Source organism: Protopterus annectens, chromosome 9.part0, assembly GCF_019279795.1.
Source record: "Protopterus annectens isolate FY-2018-M chromosome 9.part0, PAN1.0, whole genome shotgun sequence".
Lineage (NCBI taxonomy): Eukaryota > Metazoa > Chordata > Ceratodontiformes > Protopteridae > Protopterus > Protopterus annectens.
The window spans coordinates 1,019,056,696-1,019,078,699 of NC_056743.1; the positions used below are offsets into that span (position 1 = coordinate 1,019,056,696).

Genomic DNA, 22,004 nt, shown 5'->3' on the forward strand with positions numbered 1-22,004 from the left:
CAGTAGTAGCCATGAAGAGTATGGTTTAAGGTTGTCGGGTCCCTAGAAATGTAGCAAAGGTTATGTATTCAAGCTAAGGGGTCCCCCCCCCCTTACACACACAGTTGAGGCAACAGCCAACACCATCTCAGGGCCCCATTCCTCCTGTAGTAGTTCTTATCCTGCCAGTCATCCTGGCATGGACGTCAGAAGTGACTAAGGCTGCCAGACATCCTTCCAACAATAAAACGTCCTCTGCCACGTAATAGAGGTGTGCAGTTCATTTTAAAGGCATGGCTAGCTTATAGGTCAACCTGATTTTACCTCTGTAATTTGTATAATTTGGTATTCCATGAACTGGGTGCATGTATTAGCCATTTCTGCCCACCATGATTTGTTAAAGGGGCAGGATTGTAGCCCACCGCTGGATGGTCAAGCAGTTCAAGAAAAGTTGCATTTTTACCCACCTTTGAAGAACATTTCCCTTCCCAGATCTTCAAGATTGCTAGGCAGAGGAGCATGCAGTCATACTCCTTGCAGAATATTTTGTGTGTGTGTGTGTGTGGGGGTAGTGTGACTTAGATAATGGTATCATTTTTTTTAAGCTTTTCACATCCAGTGTAAATTAAATATGTTGGCAGAATTTCTGAGCCACTTCACCAGCCCCCTCTGAATAGTGTGGATATTTGCACCTCTCTCAGACTGAATAATTCATGTCCAACTATACAAGTTCATTGTCTGTGAGTATATGGCAGTTACTGTACTCTGTGAGAGCATACCTCTCAGCTGTACAGATTTTCACAGAATGTTTAGAATTTTGACTCATACTTTTGGTCTGTTTCTCATAAAATTGTGGTTTTCTGGCAAATCCTTGCCAATCATGGAGAGTTGAAGTCAGAAAATAGACAGACAATTGAGTTTCAGACTTCATACCCTTCAGAAAATTCATGCTAATTTAAAACCTGATATTCTATCAACTTTATAAGTTTGTAAGAGCAATATTTAAAAAAGTGCCCCTATTTTTGGTTCGCCTCCCAATTTTTTATGGCTTTGTCCAGACTTTTTGCTCTGACATTGAAAGGTATGTGTGAGAGTACCAGTTACTTGGTACTCTCAAATGTTATGAGGTTGATGACTGAAGAGATGCAAGCAGGTTTATTTTCATTTTGTCCTGGTGGTCTTAGATTTTTAGGTCAGTCTGATTGCTCAAGAGATACTGCTTTTGTAGACTGGTTTAAGTGTAGGATATAGAAGGAGAACTGCACTAAGTGAAGGCAGAATAAATACTGAGGGGGTCACTGCTGCAGTGCAGGGCACTCAAGCGCAGCGGTCACTGCTGCCATGCCTAGCACTCAAGCGCAGCAGTCACTGCTGCCGTGCCGGGCACGCGAGTGCAGCGGTCACATCTGCAGTGCAAGTCCCTGACACCAGAGTAAACACTGCATTTCACCTTTATAGTCAGCCTTTGGGAGCCCGCATGTTGATGACCATTTAAAATATCCAGAAAAGAACTGAAAATAATGTGGGTGACTCTTCACTTTAAACCGTACATTCTACTGATGTCCTCAGAATAGGAGAGTGTGGCCTTATACAGGGGATTTCTATAGTTCTGGAAGTTGGCTAAATGGTGGACTTCAACCTTGTAGCATAATTCCCACTATTTTGAATAGCAGTGAATCCTGGGCTTGGGCATGTGCAGTTAGAGTATGTATGCTCACACAACTGTACTTTTTCTGATTTTACTTTTTTTTTTTTTTTTTTAATACCGACATGAGAAGGCAGAACAGAAATTGAAAATAACATCCAATGTGAGAGTGTTCAATCTCGCCTTTGTTCTTACACATGGGTTCGGAGCCGATCCTCGGCTCCGTGCCGGCCGACTGCAAGCTCTGCATCGAGAAGAAGCTCGAGGACATCTAATACCCACAATCCCCCTCTGCCTTTACCTCAGATCTAGTTTGCCGCTGCTGCATACGCATCGCTGGAGACTAGCTCGAGGCTGTACAGATAAGATTTTTATCTATTCTGTTTAAATTTCAGAGATTTTTATCTAGTTACTTAAAGTATAAGAGTAGGTGTGTGAGTGCATTAGGAATTCTCGATACTTAGAATAGTTAACTTAGTTAACTTTCGAGTTTAGAGTTTTTCGGGGCCTACCCCTTCTTGGACTTGTGACTAGAAACTTGTTATAGTCTTGCCTTTAGGCAGTTATCACGGATTTGACATTTTTGACTAAAAACTTGTGGGTGACTTGTTTTTAGCTATTATCAAACAGACTCTTATTCCCGGATTTGACACTATTACTGGATTGGACTTTTTACTGGACTGGACTGTCTTTTTCATTTCTCAATATGTCTGAAAAGATGAAATCTGGCTTTAAACGTTGTCAGTGTGGCCAAAAAATGTCGGTCACAGACAACCACAGTTCCTGTGTCTACTGTCTTGGCCCTCTCCACTTACAAGAGGACTGCTCTATTTGTCACTCTTTTAGTGGGAGGGTCATGACAGATAGGCGCAGGAAACTGATGGATAGAGGATTGCTGAAACCCTCTTTCCAGGAGGCTCTGGATGCTTCAGACCAGGCATCCAAGTCTTCGAAGGCGTCTGAGCCAAAGTCATCGGCTCCGAGCTCTTGAGTCTAGTTAGATCACCGGTTCCACAGACTTGGGGCCGAGTGTTCAACTGTTGGCAGTTCGAGCCTCGAGTCTTGGAACCGGTGACGGAGCTCCCTCCACCGACTCTGTTGAGGTCGGCTCCGTCTTCGATCCCTTCGACTCGTTCTTCTAGAGCCCTTTCCGACACCGACGTGGACCGTGTGGTGCAGAAACTTATGGAGCATACGGCCCTGTCCAAGCTTATTTCAGTCTCCTCTCAGTTGATGTCGAGACTTGAAGGCCTGCCACTATCTCCATCTGTTCCTCCTCCGAGACCTGTTCAGTCTTTGGAGCCGGAAGAAGCTGACCTGATGATTGTGGAGCCCTCGGTGCCAGAACCGTCTTTTTCTCGGTCGGCACCGTTTACCTCGACTCCATCCGATCCGGTACCGGAGTCTCGGGGCGAAGATCTGTCCTTGGTTCGGGACCGAGTCGGACCGATGTTTCGTTCCGACTCTCCCTCTCGGGCCTCGCACGGATCGATTCGGTTCCGTCCTCGGGTCGGTGCCTTCGGCTCCTGTTTCGGGATTCTTCCCATTTCTTGAACCGGAGATACCTCGACTCGGGACCCGGGGCCTTCGACCTCATGAGGAAGGTGTTGTCTACCCAGACAACCACATCAGCAGGTACAGCTTCTCCTCCCGCAAAGGACCGTTATCCTCCTCTGCACCCACGGCCACGTCCAAGCGTCGGGCACCAGTGTCTCAGCCACCCCTGGAGGGTGCCCCTCTTCCTCGGAGGCTTCTTCGGATGCTCCCCACGAAGAAGTTCCTAGGAAAAGACTGTGTAAGAGGAGACACTTGGATTCTCCACAAGAATCCTTGACATCTGATACTGACTTAGATGAGTCAGAAGGATCCCCTAAGTCACCTTCAGAGGATGTCTCTTTTTCTGACATCTTGGAGATCCTTAAACAGAGAGGTGACTGGCAAGCCCTCCCCCCTTCTGAGGATGAGTCAGTTTTGCTGAAGGCATTTGGTGCCCGTCCTTCCTCCTCCTGGGTCACTCCGCCCTTTGATGAGTTAATGGAATTAATTGCTCGAAGGCGTGGGAGACTCCTGACACGGTGGAACCAGTCCCTAGGAAGCCAAATAAGTACATCACGGCACCACAGGACAAAGCTTACCTTACCAAAGGAGTTCCAGTAGACGCCATGGTGGTGGCAGCGCCACGAAAAAGGAGATGTCGGAGTCTTCCTCATCTGTCCATCCACCTAACAAAGATTCTAGGACCATGGACAGATACGGGAAGCGCATTTTCAGTTCAGCGGCTTTCTCTATCGTTGCCTGAACTATTTGACTCATTTTACACGTTTACAGAGGGATCTAGTCAAAGAGTTGGGAGATACCCTCCAGGGTGCTACAGATGCCGCTGTCTCAGAGAAAGTTACAGCGCATCTCAACACCCTTACGTCCATTGTGAACTTCGTCCATGAGGCTGATATCCTATGCAGCCGAAGGATCGAGTAGGGCAGCGGCTTCAGCGATTGCTCTTCGTAGGCAATCCTGGATGCGCTTATGTTCGCTTGCGGAAGCCTTCAAGTCTTCCTTTACTAAAGCCCCATTTGATGGAGCCACACTTTTGGCCCTAAAGTAAAGGAGACCCTTACCGGTGTGAACAGGAGGGAAAGACTCTGTCTGCTGTCGGAGTCCGTTTTCCACCCTTCCAGACCGTACCCCAAAGGGCAACGTGGTGGGAAAATGTGGTTTCGAAAACCCCAAGGATCTTTTCCAAACACACAGGGTGATGCCCCCTCTAGAGGCAGAGGGGGGGGCAGAGGTGGAAGACGCCGCCCTGGCGGCAGAGGGGGTCCGCAAAACCAAGGTGACAGGGATAACCTCCCTGGCAAACCTTTTCAGCACTCCTGAGAGGAGGCCCGACTGTCCTGCTCTGGAGGCAGTCGGGGGGTCGCTTAGCTTTATACCCTCAGGCCTGGCAAAACCTTTCTTCAGACAATTGGGTAAAAAGCATTGTTACCAGAGGTTACAAAATCCCATTTCTTTCCACCCCCATTCCAAAGAGAAAACTCCCAGATGTACCACCCCATCTGCGAGACCCAGCAGCTACAGAAATTTCAAAGCTGCTAGAAAAAAGTCATCCAACCAGTCCCAGCGGACCAAATAGGATTCGGAACTTACTCAAGGTTCTTTTTAGTTCCAAAGAAAACAGGGGACTGGAGGCCAATTCTGGACCTAAGTCATCTCAACACCTTTGTCAAGAAGGAAAAGTACGGAATGGTCACGCTTCAATCGATCCTTCCATTCTTACGGAAGGACGACTGGATGTGCTCAATAGATCTGAAGGACGCATACTACCACATCAAAATGGCCAGGGCGTCCAGAGATCACTTGCGCTTCTGGCTGGGAGCCAGTCACTATCAGTTTCGAGCCCTGCCCTTTGGCCTGACCACAGCCCCCAGGGTCTTCACCAAATGCATGGCAGTGGTAGCGTCTCATCTGAGGCGCCTAGGATTCCAGGTGTTTCCGTATCTGGACGACTGGCTCCTGTCTGCCACCACCAGGCGTCAACTGATACAAGCCAGGGATTACTCCCTACAACTTTGTACACACCTTGGCATTTCAGTAAATTTCGAGAAATCTTTGCTACAGCCATCACAGCATATCTTATTCATAGGAGCGGAATTAGATACGCGTCAGTTAGTTCTAAAACTTCCGACAGAAAGAATAGTAGCACTTCAATTCAACATTTCCCTTCTGCTGTCGTCCAGAAAGTCCCCAGCAAAAATTGTTCTGAAAGTTTTGGGTCTCATGGCAGCTTCTCTCATAGCAATACCATTGGGAAGACCGCACATGAGAGTGCTACAATGGCTTCTATTTGCACAATGGTCATTCCAACAACTTCCACTGACTCACGAAATATTGATAACGAAAACATGCAAATCACACCTAAGGTGGTGGTTACAGACTTGCAACCTATCCGGCGGAAGACCATTTGTGCTACCCACACCGTCAGCAACGATAACCACGGACGCTTCCCTGATAGGGTGGGGGGGCATCTTTCAGGGACAGACAGTCCAAGGCGAATGGACCAATCTGGAGTACAATCTGCACATCAATGTTCTGGAGTTGAGGGCAGTGTTTTTGGCGTTGCAACACTTTGCTCCCCTTCTTCCTCCAGGGACCATTGCAGTTCAGACAGACAACATGTCCGTAGTCTGGTACATAAACAAGCAAGGGGAACCAGGTCTTACCAACTATGCAGAGAGGCCATGAGAATTTGGCAATGGGCAGAGTCCACCGGTCGCTTTCTGATCGCAACGCACATCCCGGGGTCATCCAACGTCATAGCCGACAGGCTGAGCAGGGCAATACTATTGCCTCACGAGTGGTCCCTCAAACAGTCAGTTGCGGGAAGGATTTTTCGCAAATGGGGCCAGCCTACCTGCGATCTGTTTGCGTCTCCAATGAACGCCAAATGCAGGAGCTACTTTGCCCTATTACCCCCTCCAGGGGAAGTCCCCAGGGACGCGCTGGTGCACGATTGGCCCCCGGGTCTCCTGTATGCTTTTCCTCCATTTCCCCTGATTGCAAAGTTTCTACAGAAAGCAAACAACCTTCAGAGGACTATAATTCTCATTGCTCCGTTCTGGCCTCGTCAAATTTGGTTCCCCTTTCTATTGCATCACCGCATTCGGGGACCTTGGATGCTGGACCCAGAGCCAGATCTACTGACTCACTCGTCAGCAGTTCCTCACCCATCCCTGGAATCTCTCCATCTAGCAGCTTGGCTGCTCCGCTTCCCTTTTTAGCCAGGTCAATTCCCCTTACATCGGCGGTTCAAGATATTTTGGTAGCTTCTCATAAAGTTTCCACTACAAAGACTTACACCAGTAAATGGAAACGTTTTGTCTTCTGGGCGGAGTCACATCAGTTGGACCCTGTTACAGCTCCGTTGAATAAGGTTTTAGAATTTCTGACTGAATTATTTCAGGAAGGAGCTTCCCCGGCTACCTTAAGAGTACAGCTAGCTGCCATTTCTAACTATCATGTAGAAGAAAGTGGTGCACCTATTATGGCGCACAGACTTTGTAAAGCCTTTTTAAAAGGTTCCTTTCATATCAGACCACCAGTCAGAAGTCCGACATCACCGTGGAATTTAAACTTATTGCTCTCTAAATTGATGTTACCACCCTTTGAACCAGCTTCAAGTTGCACTTTGAAATTTTTGTCATGGAAAACATTATTTCTAGTGGCTATTACATCTGCTAGACGGGTGTCTGAGCTGCAGGCCTTTTCGGTCAAACATCCTTATTTAATTTTTCATTCTGACAGAGTATCCCTACGCACTAATCCATCCTTTCTTCCCAAAGTTTGTTCTACTAGTAATATTAATCAGTCCATTGAATTACCCACCTTCTTTAAAAACCACTCTAATAAACTAGAGTATATGTTGCACAAACTGGACGTCCATAGACAACTCAGATTTTATTTAGATAGAACAAAAGATCACAGAAAATCTGATCAGCTATTTGTAGCTTTTGCTGACAGCAGAAAGGGTCTTGCAGTTACGAAACGAACTCTTTCGAAGTGGCTAACTGACTGTATCATTTATGTTTATGAAGATTCTGATCAAACATTATCAGCAAAACCCAGAGGACATTCTACCAGATCAATTTCTACATCTTTGGCTCATGCAGCTCGTTTACCTTTAGACACTATTTGTGCGGCTGCTACTTGGGCTAAACCACATACATTTATATCTCATTACAAAGTGGACAGGGTTTCTAGGGATAGGGCAACCTTTGGTTCCACTGTGCTCAAGAACGTTCTCCCTTGAGTTCCTCAGGATCATGGAGCTAGGGACGCTACCCATGTGTAAGAACAAAGGCGAGATTGAACACTCTCACATAAAGAAGTTATGTCCTTACCATAACGTTCCATGTGGAGTGTTCATCTCGCCTTGGTTATTACACTCCCACCCTTCCCACCCTTAGGAAGAACGTTCGATTTGGTGCCTGGTCTGGAGTATTCTCCTTCTGCTGTTGCAGTATTACTGTTACTGTCATACACTGGGTATGTTTGTATATATATGTATTTTATATATATAGTTGGCATGTGTGCGTGCTTTATGTCTGGTTTGCTTGCAAACTAGATCTGAGGTAAAGGCAGAGGGGGATTGTGGGTATTAGATGTCCTCGAGCTTCTTCTCGATGCAGAGCTTGCAGTCGGCCGGCACGGAGCCGAGGATCGGCTCCGAACCCATGTGTAATAACCAAGGCGAGATGAACACTCCACATGGAACGTTATGGTAAGGACATAACTTCTTTTTTAATGCACTGCATTTTAATTGTATTGGCTTCCTTTTACTTTTTTTCTTTTTTTCCTAGATTGTTTTGGCTTTAGGAAACTACATGAACAGCAGCAAGAGGGGTGCAATCTATGGTTTCAAGCTGCAAAGCCTAGACTTGGTATGTATTGTGTCCCCATTTTTATAGAGGGCAGTTTCTGAGAGAAAAACAAGATTACTATTCATATTTGGGGTGGGATAATACAGGAGAAGTACATGTATGTGGGGTATTGTAATGAGATATGTGTGCAATAAGCAAATTAATTTATGTCACAGCTAATAGTTTATGTATGAAAAATTGCATTTGTTACTATCACGAAGTGCACTGAAAAAGGAATTTGAAAGCAAGTGTGCATGAACTTTAAGTAGAGTTGGGAGTGTTTTACCTGAAGGAGTGTGTTTGAAGTAAGACATTGAACATTGTACATGCAAGTGTAGTACATATCTATACGCAAGATCGTTTACTTGCAGTAGTAAAAAGGTGTAGCGCATGCGGCACAGATTGTTCTAAGTGTATCACAAGGCAGAGTACAAACATGTAGGAGTGTTAAGTTACAATGTAGTACACCTGTGTGCAAGGTATGTTTGTTGATTATATGTTTCTGAGTAGCTTAGCTTCCTAGGCTATTTAGCGTAGAACATTTTAGTTTGTGACTAAGTTAGAATTTAGAGGGGATGAAATGGCATATCTCATGTCTACAAGTTCAGCTGCTTGTTTTATTTCCGTCATATTGTACTTTCTACAAAGCTAAAAGGTTGTATGCAGCTTGACTATATACTATCCATTTCACTTTTTGTTTGCTTAAAATTAACAAAAATGGTATTTAGCAAGTCCATCTGTGAGATTTTAGTAGTTGTCCATCTTGCAATTATTGCAGCTGTGCCATTAGAGCACATCTCCCAATAAAATCGCTATTATTTCGAGGCAGAAACTCCCCTAGTAATCCAGGTCCCCAGGTAGATGTCTCCTCAGCTAAAATGTCACAAGGGTCAACACCCGTGGGCTAGTAATCTACCTGGTCAACACATGCCCTGGCCTGTGCCACTCTTGACTACAGAAGGTTTTTTTGTGTGTATGATTTTTATCTCCAGGACTTCTGATTATTGAGTCTTCCCCTATTGATCTTGAGCCCATTTATTCCCCGTACCGGGTATCCTCAGCAAGGAGGCGAAAGCCAATAGTAATGGGCTGTCATCCAGGTATCATGGCAATGAGCGTTTCTGTTAAGGCCCTAATCTCACTCCTGGTGGCTAACATAAGCAGTTATCCTACTGTGAGGCCTCCTACTTTCTTCTATCTTGTGCATTTCCTTGCTTCCACCCATGTACTGTGGGTTTGCAAGCATCCATTTTTACTGTGATGATGGGCCAACTGAAACCACTTCTTCATTCGTCAGGATGGGTAAGTTGGCATTGATCACTTATTTATTTTTATCCTTTGTTGACCAGGTTAGTCCTACTAGGCTAGTAGTCTCTCTTCAGGGGAGACCCTAAGTGGTATTCATACTACTAAAGCCAATTTGGCCAGGGCATTGGGAACTTCCTCTTTTACATATACCTGAGCTACCACCTACTCAAGCAAATGGGGCCTCAGTTTAACATCTCATCTCTTTTTATACATCAAAAATATTTTTTTATTATAACTATCATCACTCCAACATTGCATAAATTGCTCAGTTCTTGCCTTTCCTTAAAGCTCAGTATTCTCCAGAACATTATGCGTCATGTTTTGTTCCCACAATTTACATTTATTTCTATGTATCTTACCTTTTCTAAAGAGCCCACTTCCAGTTTTTTGTCAGCTCTGTTACAATATTCATTACCTCAAATACAGTTGGTTTACACTTTGATTTCCATTTTCTAGTAATTGCTGGATTGTACATCCACATCTAAGAATAGACTTCACAGTGAACATCCCACTGAGTAGTCTTTAGTTCTCCCGACAGCTATTTCATGACTTAGTTTTAGACTTTTCAGTGCTTTGTTGCTGTTTTAAATAGGCTTGTACTTACACCCACCTGCATACACTCTAATTTGCACCACAGCCTTCTCTCCTGAAACAAGATAATACACTACCTCGGACTTCCAAGGTGGCTGCATACTGGTGAACGAGTTAGAGCAATCAAAGTGTGAAAACAAACTGAAAAAAAAAGCCAATAAAATCAGTCAAATTGGGTCAAGTTCTGTGACTGACTGTCTGTTAATTACACTGCCTGAATGCCATCAAGGAAAACCTTTGGAGAAAGTTACAGAAAAGCAACCAGAAAAAGAGAAGCCAAAAAAAAAAACACAAATTTCAGCTTTGGTCCAAGAGATGGTTTCCAGTAATTAAGAGGCAAAATAAATCTAATGCACTCAAAGGTATTTGAAATAAGTGAAACATTCAAGGGTTTGATACAGTCAGCAAAAGGCTGGAAAAGTAGAAGAAGCTTTAAACAGCTATTCAGATTAGGTGATAAAATGCAAAAATCTGAGGCTGAAATGAAGAAAAGGCTTGCAGAACATGAGGCTTCTCAGTAAGAGCCATTTCAGAAGATAATGGAGTTAGAACACACTGATAAATCTGAGACGTTTTGCTGTACTAGGAAAACTGGAAGAAACAGGCAACATTAATTTTATGGAAGTACAAATAAGCAATTGCACTGGTGTTCCATAGCAGAATTTAATTGAGAGGTTTTTTTTGTTTTTGAATAAATTAATTTGTGAGATGAGATATATTTGATAGCCAGATTGCTAAAATTTTCCCATGTAATTGGTGACATGACATTCCAATTCTTTGTAATAAAGAATTTAATAAGGGACCACATCATAATAAAGACATGTTTTAATATTTTTGGGAGTTGATTGATATTAATGTACAATATAGCTGTCTCCCAAGTAAGGGTTGATTTTTTATATCCCATCTTCTCTAATCTTACTCTCAAGGAACACCATAAGTTGTGTATCTTAGTATAGTTCCTCATGACATGTAAAATATTAGCTGTTTGATCCCGACAATGGGGACATATAGGCGAAAAGTTAGGATTGAATTTATTTAATTTAGATAAGGTATAATATAGATTATTTACCATAATTTGTGTATATAACAGCTTCTTGAAAGGAATGAATTTGTATTTTCAATGGCTAGTTTTTTATTTTCTTCAGTTAGTGATTGATTTTTCATTTGCCAATAGTTTGAAAATAATAAAGAATTCTGATGTTTTGCACTCATTACAATTTTATAAGTCCTAGAAATTGTTTTCCCTTTAATCACAAGATTTTCAAGTATTAATTTAACTAAATCTATGTTCTGTAAGTCAGTGTGTATTTGTGAGAATTTAGCATTTATAAGATGATGGAGTTGGTTAAGCATAATACTATATTTCATAGGAAGTTAGAGTTCAAGTCTCATTTTCCCCATGTTAGTCTTTCCATTGGCATATGTCCCATATTGTGTAGTCTTTTATCAAAATTAATTTATTCAAAAACAAAAAACAAATGCTATTACCAAAAATATCGGGGTTACTTGCTAGATATAATTCTTGACAAATAAAATCTGCCTACAAATTGTCATGAAAAGCTAACCTTTAAATAAGAAATGAATGTAATATAACCAGTCTTTCTTGCATCTTCTCCCTTTACTTAGTATATGTGTAACTAGGTATTTTCCCTAAACATACAAATAAATGGTTAAATTTCTATTTTTACTTTATATGTAGACTATCCCTTATGAGACCAAATGAACATAAGAATTCTCATACTTTACTTGACGATGTAGTGACTTCTTGTGTATATGTGTGTGTATATATATATATATATATATATATATATATGTATATATGTGTATATATGTATAATTTTCTCGGAACGAGATTGTCTGTTTTCTTTAGATAGGTATTTGTATTGTATTGTTTGTGTTTTTGAGTTATCGTATTGTCATTTGAAAAAAGAAAATTGAAATAGAGAGATTTTGGAAAAAAAGAAGGATACAAAAAAAAAAATTGAGAGGGCAGATTGTGTGTATGTTTCAAAATATGGCCACAAGAAAGCAGCCAATATCTATATTAGTAAAGGTGCAAATGAATATGCAGAAAGAGTTGCTTCTGACCAAATTGTGACAGAAAATTATCAAAAACTAGGGATAATACAGTGTTTGTGGAAAATAATTCACTGTACAATATAGTTCTTAGTGAATCGGGGAAAATCCAGAAGTTATCAGGGAAAATGATGGACATTTTTAAAATATTAGACAGAAGATAAGCAAGCTTATCACTGTAATCTGGGAATGTCAAGAAGCTGGTGCAAGATGCATGCCTTCACTGTACTGGCACTGTTTTGTACACCTTATTTTCAGCTTTGGTGACATGTTTCTATCATATACCACCCCTGACCAACTTTGCCAGTTGGCTGCACCCTCTGCTATTCTAGTTTTGACCTCTTTGTTCAGACTTTTCTTCTCCTGAACCAACTCTCCCAGGTATTTAAAGCTGTTAACTTGTTCCAGTAGTTTCATTTCTAACTCGATTTTAGCTTCTGATTTTTCCCATTTTCTGCCATTACAGCTGTCTTGTACTCCATTTCATACCATGCACCTTCAGTTATGCTTTCCATTCCCATATCCTTTGCTGAGTCTGCCTGTAGTGCCACATCATCTACATACAGTAACTTTGATGACCTGTCACCTAAGAGCTGTTTTCTAATGTAATCCATTATCAGTATGAACAGTGATGGGCTCAGAACTAAACACTGATGCAAACCCACTGCCTCTGGGAACACACTGCAAGTCAGAACACTGGTCCATGTGCATCGCCTGCACTAATTCTGTCAGTGTTTTTGGGACTTCACAGCATTGCAAGACTGCCCAAATTAGCTTGTGTGGGACTTTGCCATATGTTTTCTCCTAGTCTAGGAATGCCCAGTTGAACTATTTCCTCATCTCTAGCTACTTCTTGACTATCTGCCTCACAAAAAGATTGGCTCAGTTCTGCTGCACCCTGATCTGAATCTGAACCCATCTCCCATCTTTCTAATGCTCTGCACATTCATTTATGAATCATCCTCTGCAGAACTTGCATGCAGTATGACAGGAGTTTGATATATGCTTCCTTCAATTGTGAATGTTCCCTTTGTTCTTGTACAGTGGCACTAGTATTCTTATTCTCCAGTCCTCTGGGAAACACCTTTCTCTCCATAGTGCTATGGGTAACTTCAGGAGCCACTTATCCAACACCTTTATCATATCTGCTGTCACCTCTTCTGAGTCTGCTGCATTCTCTCTGACTTCATTTTCCTTAGTGCTGTTCTTACTTCTTCCAGGATACTGTCCTATTTTTCTTTTATTGTAGACTGTGTCTGTGGCAGTATGGCTTCTGTGGGGTTTTCTTCATTTGGAAGCTCCTTCCATCTGCCTCTGATGTCCTGTGGACTGGTGAGCAGGTTGTTGCTGGCATCCCTTATGAAGGGTGTCTGATGACATGTCTTCTTTATCTTTCTGTCTTTGCCTTGCAACCTAATACTTTTTTTTTGCCATGCACGGAGTCACTTTCCAGAAGTTGGTAGAGTACCTCTGATGCCTTGTACCTCTCTATTGCTGCTGTATGCACTTTGTCATTAGTGTTTAGAATACTGAAGGGATTGAAGCAACTCTAAGTAAGACAGTTGTTATTTGTATAAAAAATGTCATGATGTAAATTGTATGTTATGTTGCAAAACAATTTTGCATAGAGTGTGATCTCATTTTAAATGTGGGTGGGTATTATCATCCGACTGCTGTGTATGTTATAGATACTAAAACAAGAAATACTTTTTGTAATGTATCCATGCTTTTACACTGCAATTACACTGTAATTAGGTAAGGAACACTCAAAAGAAGCAAATTGAAGTTAATGTAATGTTTTTGATCTTGGGCTGCTGAGGTGGGGGCTGTAAAAGAGTTTTTATCGTATTATATTTATAATTAAGATATTTGCCGCTGTTTTAACAAGGGTACATGTCTAGATTAATTTCCTTGGTTTAAGCTGAAGACGTGCATTTAAGCAAGCAGGCTAGAAAATTAAGGCTAAATGATGAAAAGCATGGCATATAACAGTACCTTCTTAAATTTGCAAAGTCATTAGCTATTTTTTCTGTTAGGACATGTCATCAGTGGTAGACAAGTCTACAGGTACAAGCAGTTAATCATGAGTTGTCTGAACAGTGGGTTCTGAGTGATGTTTACAAAGATTCATTTATGCATCTTCTAAGCTACTAGCTGTTTTTTCTCATTATCAACTGCTTTTGCTTGGAGATGAGCAGTCCCTGCAGGTGAAAACAGTTAATTTCTGAATGGTCTAAACACTGATTCCTCAGTGAAATGTATGAGGTACAATGCAATTAACATTTAAAGGTAAATTGGCAAGCAGTGTAATGAAAAATAAAGATTGAAAGTGTAGGAACTGAGTACGTTAACTGAGTAGTTGTCTCTCCAGCCTCCTTAATACTAAAATGCATTTAGTACAACAATGCACAATTTAGTTTGTTTCTTTAATGGTAGCCAGTGCATTTTTTCTTGGGGTGAAAACTGAATGTTTATTGAAAGTGTGCATGCTATTTTTCACATTTTAAGAGTGGAATAGAGTTAAGAAAAGAACAGGTAGCAATCAATGTAAGTGGAAACCGCTCTAATAAGGCAATGCCAGTGGGTACAGCCGTCAGTTTGGGATAACTGCTCCTGTGTGGAGGGATATACTTTTTTTGAAATGTGCACATTTTTTGTGTGCTTTTTTGTATAATTAAAAATGGCAGGGATATGAAAATGTGTTTAATCATATGTGTGTGTGTATATATATATATATATATATATATATATATATATATATATATATATATATATAAAATTAGCGGGAGTAATAGCTTTCTGTCATAATGGCTGCTCTGTCCATAATATCATGAGATGAAAATGGCTTTACAGATGTAGACAAAAACAGAGTATTGAATTATATTAAACATGTAGGGTGCAAGTAGCACTGTTGCAGGAGACGCATTTGGATAGAAATGTATATTTAAATTTGTTAAAGGATTTCAGGGTTGAAAGCAGAATACCAGGGACAAAGGAAAAAGGGAGTAATAATAATGATTGCTGAGGCGGCTCCAATACTGATAGAAGAGGAAAAGGCAATAATGGAAGATTTTGTGGTATTAATGGGTTATTGGCAAGAGTGGAGAATTAGGCTGGCATGGATTTATGTTCCACATAAAGCTACTGTTATGGAGCTTAAGATAATTTGGGTAAAACAGTTTCAACTTGGAAAATTGTTCGAGTAGGGACTGGAACTTAATTTTCAATTGTAAGGATGTATCTGCTACATAGAAGGAAAAATATAGCAAATGAGGTTATATTTCTGAAGAAATATATGAGAATATTTGGTATGGGAGATGCAAATTCACTTGTAGGAGCACAGAATTTAAATATTACTCCTCAAGGTGCCATAACTGGGCTAAACTGGATAGAACTTGCTGCACAGGAGAAATTGTATTTAATTGAAATCTTTGGCACATATCTAATAACTATCTTAGAATATGCACAAATAAAAACTAAGGCAAAGATGCAACATAATGAAATAAAAATGAAACCCTGACAATTTCCTACTTCTGTTAAAAAGAGATGAGTTTAAGGAATGGGTAGTGAAAATAATTCAGAAGTTATTAGGAATGATAGAAATTTCTTCTGAAGGAATAGCTAAAGAGTAGAAATACCAAAGAAAGAGTTATGAGAAAGAAGTAATGGGAATTATTTAGAGGGACTAGCAAATATTAAAATATAGCAGAATAAGGGCAGTCTGAAAGAACAAGAAGAATTACAACCGCAGAGTGCTAAAGGGAGAATTGGGATAGTATTCATGAGTTTAGAAAAGTTGCAGTTAAGCAGTTGTTTTTGATAAAGCCAAAGCAGAAAAACTTATAACCCATTGACTTGAGCAACAGAAAGTATAAACATTTGTTGTCAAACTTGTGGGGCCCATTAGAAGAAGGGTAATTTCCAGACATAGGGAGCCTGTAACAAAATTAAAAAAGTAAATAAATAACCAGAGTCCTATATAGAGGTATTAAAGCTATTTCAGATATTTTATGAAAATTTGAATAAAGGAGAAAGGACTGTGGAAACCAAGAGAAAGGGTGTACACAGAAATATTCATGGAACATACAAGTATGCCAAGGTTAGGAAAAAATGAGGCTTCACAATTATTGGCTATGATAAGAAGAGACACGATAAAAATTGTAATTTTTAGACAGTCATCGGGAAAGACTTCAAGAGCAGACAGTATTCCTGTGGACGTAAGGAGGAAAGAAGGTGATAAGGATCTAGAAGGTTTTGTTTTGTAGTAGTTTAGAAAGGGGAGGAATACCAGCATCTTTGAAGAAAGCCACGGCGGCTGTATTAATGGGGTAAAACCCTTCAGACCTAGCTTTGTGTAAACCTTTTTCAATTTAAAATCATGATTATACAGCATTTATGACTACACTAGCTAAGAAAATGGCAAACGTGTTACCAGCATTGATAAATATGGATCAGTATAGTTTTGTATAGGGTAGGCAAACATTTGACAGCATTAATATAACAATGATCCAGAGGGAAACAGAATATAAGAAAACGCTGCTATTGTTGGTGGCTCTAAATGCGGAGAAACCATTCAGTAGAGTCGGTTGGGATTTTGTAACTAGGGCAGTGGCAGCATTTGCTTTAGCTGATAGACTAATAAGGTATTTAAGAGGACATGTGAAGTGTCAGAGGGAGTAATTAGTGTGATAGTTCAACTCTGAAAAGTTGTTTGAATAAAGGAAGCAGGCAGGGGGGGTCCTCTTTCACCTTTTTATTTGATTTATGTTTAGAGGCATTGGCAAATCAGTTATGGGACTCAAAAATCAAAGGGTATAAATGATATGGTAATCAAGAAAAGTTAGCTTTACTTTTTAGATGCCATGGTTTTAAATTTGGTAAATCCAGGAAATGACATTTCACTGTTGTAGAATATTTTGAGACTGTTTTAATTCTTTTAGGATGTAAATTAATGATGATAAATAACTGGTTCAGCAGTACGTACACACACACACACACATATATATGTGTGTGTGTGAGGATAAGATGAGGTGTATGGATTAAAAAGGATTCTGTGTTTAATTTATCCAAATGTTTTGGTTTTATAATACTGCGATGGGAATAGACCCTTTTTTAAGCCAAGGAGCGATGATGGTTCAAAGACTGAAATAATATTAGAGTGTTCTCTGCAGCACCTGCACTCTACCCAGAAATGCCTCCTTATATTAGTAACATATTCAAAGTACAATTGTAAATTCTTTTTATTACTTCTCTCGCTCCTACTGCTATTGGTACTGTCTGAGTATCTTTGTTCTACATCACTCATTTCTGATTGCAAATCCTGGAAGAGGCTAAACACAAGGCAATACAAAAACTAAGAAACCAAAAGCTCTTAATTGTAAGATACAAGCAGTGAAAATTACTTTAGTCCCTCTGGTTTATATACAGATCAGACATATTTTATCAACTTGAAGAGAAGCTGTGAACTATAATAAAGAGCTGAAGATGTTATTTCGGAGGTGAGGAGATCAAGATTTGAGAGGGATAAATTGATTCTCCCCATAGAAGAAGGTAGTTTAGTATTACCTGATAGTTTAGAGTTCATATAGAAAATCAACAAAATGAAGGTTATAAATCTAGGTGAAAAGTGATGATAATGATGAACCAGAGGGTAGTTTGAGAAATGAGAACGTAGGCTTTTGGATGCAGGTCCTTAAGGAGAATAACAATCACCACCGTAGAGAGTATTATATTCATAAAGAAGCAGAAAGTGTTCTATGAAATAAGTCAACATGGGTTTGAAGAGATTTTACCAATGGGGGGTGACTGTAAGTTGGGGTATAGAAAAATAAGCAAGAGGGGTGATGGAATTTACTGGAGAAAATTAACAAAGACCTAAGATCTAGAGAGCAAATAACTAGAGAGGGAAAAGTAATGGAGTGAGATGAGGCCAGGCAGATGCTTGAACTGTAGGTTAGTAAGTGACCTCTTACCACAGTTTAATAAGAGTACAGGCAAACAGAGACAAGTGGAGTGCTAAGTGAATTGCCAGCTGTAATGGAACGTTTAGTTGAGTCTAAAATAGAAACTGCTGTTAAAAAATGGGTAGTTAGCAGGTCATAATAAATATTACATAAGAGTCAATCAGTGGAGGTTAGAAAAGACTGAGAAGCGAGCCTAAAAAGTTAATTTACAAAGTGTGAAGACATCTGTTAGCTCTAAAGTATGTGACAAGGTGCAGAAGGTTTAGACATTTTGCTTGAAAGTATTTGCATAGATATTTTTATAGCCCAAACAAATTTCAGAGTTTTCCTCTGCTAGATAGCAAATGCTGGAGATGTGGTTGGAAAGAGATCTAGATAATTGTGAACATTTTTTGGGGGAGTGTAACAAGTCTGTATATTTTAAAAATTCTGTGCAGAATACCTTGTTAGAGATGATGTTGCAAATGTTTGTTGCTATGGAAATTATTCTTTTGATCTGGGACAGGGATCTGAATTACCTAGAAATTTTAATGCTATAAGCTGCCAGAAAGCAATTACTAGAAAGTAGAAATCAAAATCTAAGCCAACTATAATTTAACTACTGAATACTGCAAAGGAGATAAAAGAACTGGATGTCTGCCCTTTAGAAAATGGGAGGAGGAACACTTTACGTAATAGATTCAATGCCACACAGCCCCGTATTACTCTGGTTTTAGGGATGAGTTCATTCAAATACAAAAAAATGATAAAACCACACACACAAGTCTGAGATTTCGAAAAACCTGCTCCAGGAATCCAAACTTGTTGGTAAGTGCTTTCATTTTCTTCAGTCACATGGGTAAGGTATTGTTCTGGCAGATCATGATTGAATACCCTAAGTACAGAATATCACTTTAGGAAGTCATTGTCAGACTTAAAGATAATTTTTCTTATGTCATGCCTTTTATTCATTGATTCTGTGTAGTCTGCTATAAAAGTTTCTCCATCCATTACCCTCCTAAGCACATGCCTTTTATTCATTGATTCTGTGTAGTCTGCTATAAAAGTTTCTCCATCCATTACCCTCTTAAGCACAAAATCAAACTGAAGAGGACAAATGTTCTTTAAAGCAGTGACCTTTCTAATGTACAACATTTTGTCATGCATTTTAGTGTGTGTTTGTGTGTTTTAGGGAAAATGTAGGTGTTATCTTTTTTATTTAATCCAGATTTACTTGTTTCTGACCAGTACCAGATAGGCCATTCTCATGGATGAGGATTAGTTCATATTCTTGTATTAAAAGAAAATAACCATTTTAATAATAATGATGGGGCTAATGTATCTTAAATCAGAACAAATCTTCATTATTTGGCTGTCAGGACCTTGTAGCTTTTTGTACAAAAAAGTTCAGTAGTATTCTTTGTCCTGCATGGTAAATTCTGTAAATTGAAGATTAAGTGATAGTTTAGGAGACGCAGCTAGCAAGTTTATAACAGTCACATTAGAGAATCAGATGCATTTCTTACTTATCCATTTTTGGTCCTAATGTCAGGTGTCTGCCTTAGGCATCTGCCAGCATATATATATTTTTTTGGTTTTAGCAGTTGTTTTTAGCTAGGTAGAGGTTTCTTGCTTCTGTTTGTGGTTCTACATTTAGCTGAGTTTAATAGTTCCTTTTGAGGTTTGTTCCATTTATCTGCAATCAGTTTTCTTTATAGTAGCTTGCTGCAAAAGAACTTTGCCCAGGAATACCTTGCTTGTGTTCCCTCAGAACAAATGGGACAGTTAGGTGTCAGCAGTGAAACCATAGGGCAAGGTCCTGAGTGGGAGCACAGAAATGAACGATAGAAACAGGAGAAGGATGTAAAGCTATGCAAAAAATTCCAGCAAACACTGATGAGGAATAATGTGTTTTCATGGTTAACTGATCCTTAAGGATGGTAGCTGTACTTACTGCAACAAAGAAGAGCTTAGTGCACATCCAAATAATTTTAACTGGCTAAAGCCCAACAACCTTTACCTTTGGTCTGTGCTTTCTAAATTGAAAGAAAAAAAATTAGGTGGAACATTCCATACCATTCAGCTTTGATGAGTAGACAGGCAAAGATTTTATATTTTTTATTCATAGCTTTAATCTCAACAACAGCTGTTGCCTTTTAGCATCAGTGTCTTTCTGTGCAGATTTATTTATCATTTTGTTAACCAGATAAGTGGATTGATCTATAGGCCCTTTTCAGCTATGAACTGCATCACAAAGACAATCGTAAATATGGTATACCTATATGTGGACATTTTATATAGCCAATTAAGTAGTTTCCTTTTGGGAGGTTAAAAAAATGTTTAAGACATTTTAGAAACTACTATACCACATAGAGTACTATAGTGGTTCTTGTAGCTGTCTACCTCCCATGTATTTGATAGTACTTTGTGGGAATATACCCAGATGTATTTTTCTTGTACAGCGACACTCCCCAAAGAAGCTAGAGCAGTTGTGTGTAAAGTACTGACTATATCAGTAGATCTTTGAGGAGAGATAATTTCAATGGTAAAACACCCCACACTCGTCCCTTAAAAATGTTAATACATAGATTTACTACAAACACTGTAGTAATTTATTATACAGGTGCTTTTGTGTTATTACTACTACTATATTCTCATTTTCAAACATTTTTTTAAATTCATTACATATTTAATAGTAACATGAGTTGACATCCTTTATTAGAAAAAAAATGTAGCAACAGTTTTCATTGTTATTGTCTTGCAGTATACATGTTTTCTTTAACAATTATCATTCACTTCAACATTAAATTGCTCAAGTCCTGCCTTCCTTTGAACTTCACTCTTGCTCGTGAACATTATTAATATTTAACAGTATTACCATTCGTTACAATTTTTTCTATAAAATGTACACCTTCACTTTTGTAAATGTCTGTCTCCAGTTCTTTTATCTCTTTTACAGCATTTAATATGTAAATTATAGTTAGTTTGCATATTGATTTCCATTTTCTAGTAATTGCTTTTTTGGCAGTTGATAGCATTAAACTTAGCAAGGCTTTACTTTGTGCAATTCAGATCCTGTATCCCAACATTATTTTCTTCAAAGCGAAAGGGATAGGAGAGTGTTAAGTGAAAGACTAGCTCTGGTAGAATTTTTTTTAGTTGAGTTTAGAACAGAAGCTGCTATTAAAAGAGAGAATTAGTAAGACATAAAAAATATTGCATGGTAACTATAAGAATCAATCAAAGGAGGTTTAAAAAGATTGGGAAAAGAGAATGAAAAGCCATCTGCAAAGAACAATGAGAACAGATTTTTAAGACTCTCAAGTCTCAAGTATTGAAGTCCTGAAGGTTTCACATTTTGCATGGAAGTGCTTACATAGCCATTTTTGTATCTCATCTAGACTTCAGGGGATTTTTCTGCAGGTAGATAGCAATTAACTGAGATGTGATGGGGAAGAGAGAAGTAATTGGGAGCATGTTATTTGAGAATGTAACAAATTATCAGATTTTATAAATTCTTTACAGAATATCCTGATGGAATTTTTTTCGGAACAAATGGCTTTAACTAAAGAAATGCTAATAGTATTAAACTCTGTAAGGCTTTACTATGTGTAACAAATTCAGATCCTGTAGAAAAAATTCCTTGTAGATTCATAGGGCGTAGTATAAACCTATGACCCCCCTAACTGAAGTATTGAATAACTGTAAAGGATATAAAAGTACCGGGCTTGAGATCTTTAGAAAATGGAAAGAGCAAATTCATTGAAATGGAATTTTTGGGAGCAATACATGCAAAATAATGTTCATGAGGAGGCGTGAGGTTTAAGGGAGGGGAGGCAAGAACTGAGCAACTTATGGTAATGCTGGAGTGAATGAAAAGCTTTAAAAGAAAACATATACACTGCATGACAATGACAAAGGAAACTTAGGTTTGATTTGTTTTCTTTTTTTTTAATGTTGCAAAGCCATGTTACTGTTTAAATATTTATTTATTTTTTTAAATAATGTCCATGTAGCACTTAGAAAAGAGAGAATAGCATGTGCTGT

General features: G+C 39.4%; 1 protein-coding gene across 1 annotated transcript in view; it reads left to right on the forward strand.

Moving 5' to 3' along the window:
- The window catches only part of FMNL3 (formin like 3), a 1,635,345-nt gene that overhangs the window by 1,281,270 nt on the left and 332,071 nt on the right, over window positions 1-22,004 (forward strand). The window contains exon 19 of the mRNA XM_044082195.1: window positions 7,981-8,061. Within this exon, the coding sequence (XP_043938130.1) occupies window positions 7,981-8,061 (81 nt within the window). The remainder of the gene's footprint in view (window positions 1-7,980; window positions 8,062-22,004) is intronic.